The sequence below is a fragment of the Monoraphidium neglectum genome, assembly GCF_000611645.1.
Source record: "Monoraphidium neglectum strain SAG 48.87 unplaced genomic scaffold scaffold03245, whole genome shotgun sequence".
NCBI classification, from domain to species: Eukaryota; Viridiplantae; Chlorophyta; class Chlorophyceae; order Sphaeropleales; family Selenastraceae; genus Monoraphidium; species Monoraphidium neglectum.
Genome location: NW_014010383.1, coordinates 6,529 through 7,250, shown reverse-complemented (window position 1 = coordinate 7,250; position 722 = coordinate 6,529). Strand labels below are relative to the sequence as shown.

The 722-nt window shown below is 66.3% G+C and overlaps 1 protein-coding gene across 1 annotated transcript in view; it reads left to right on the top strand.

Moving 5' to 3' along the window:
* Positions 1 to 67: 67 nt before the first annotated feature.
* Positions 68 to 722, top strand: part of MNEG_12441 (Ribulose bisphosphate carboxylase/oxygenaseactivase) — a gene marked incomplete at both ends in the record, with an annotated part of 2,138 nt that continues 1,483 nt past the window's right edge. Inside the window, 2 exons of the mRNA XM_014039089.1 lie at positions 68 to 169; positions 533 to 706. Of these exons, the coding sequence (XP_013894543.1) occupies positions 68 to 169; positions 533 to 706 (276 nt within the window). The remainder of the gene's footprint in view (positions 170 to 532; positions 707 to 722) is intronic.

The window sequence follows — 722 nt, the reverse complement described above, 5'->3', positions numbered from 1 at the left end:
CAAGGGCCAGGGCAAGACCTTCCAGTGTGGCCTGGCCTTCAAGAAGCTGGGCATCTCCCCCATCGTCATGAGCGCCGGTGAGCTGGAGAGCGGCAACGCCGGTGAGCCCGCCAAGCTCATCCGCCAGCGCTACAGGGAGGCCTCTGACATCATCAAGAAGAAGGGCCAGGTGGGGGGGCGTTTGGGGGGGATGGGGGGTTGGCGTGGGTCACCTGGGAAGCTTTGGGCCCAGGGCCGGAGCGCGGTCAAGAGGCGTGTGGGCGGCCAGGCCTGCAGGATCGATGACTGCGCCCTGCAACGGGGCAGGGTGCCGCAGTGGGGTCATGCCATGGCGGAGCGCGGACGGGCGCCGCAGGCCGTCGAGGCAGCAGTGAGTATTTGACACAAACGGCCGGCAGCAGGAGCATCAGTCCTGGCAAGAGCTGCTGTGTGGGGCTGCAACCCTGCACTGCGTGATCCCCCCCCCCTCATCACCTCACAACACTCCTCCGCATCCATCCCTCCATCCCCACCTGCCCCCCCCCCAAAAAAGATGTGCGCCCTGTTCATCAACGACCTGGACGCCGGCGCGGGCCGCATGGGTGACGCGACCCAGTACACGGTGAACAACCAGATGGTGAACGCCACCCTCATGAACATCGCCGACAACCCCACCAACGTGCAGCTGCCCGGCGTGTACAAGGAGGAGACCATCCCCCGCGTCCCCGTCATCTGCACGGGTG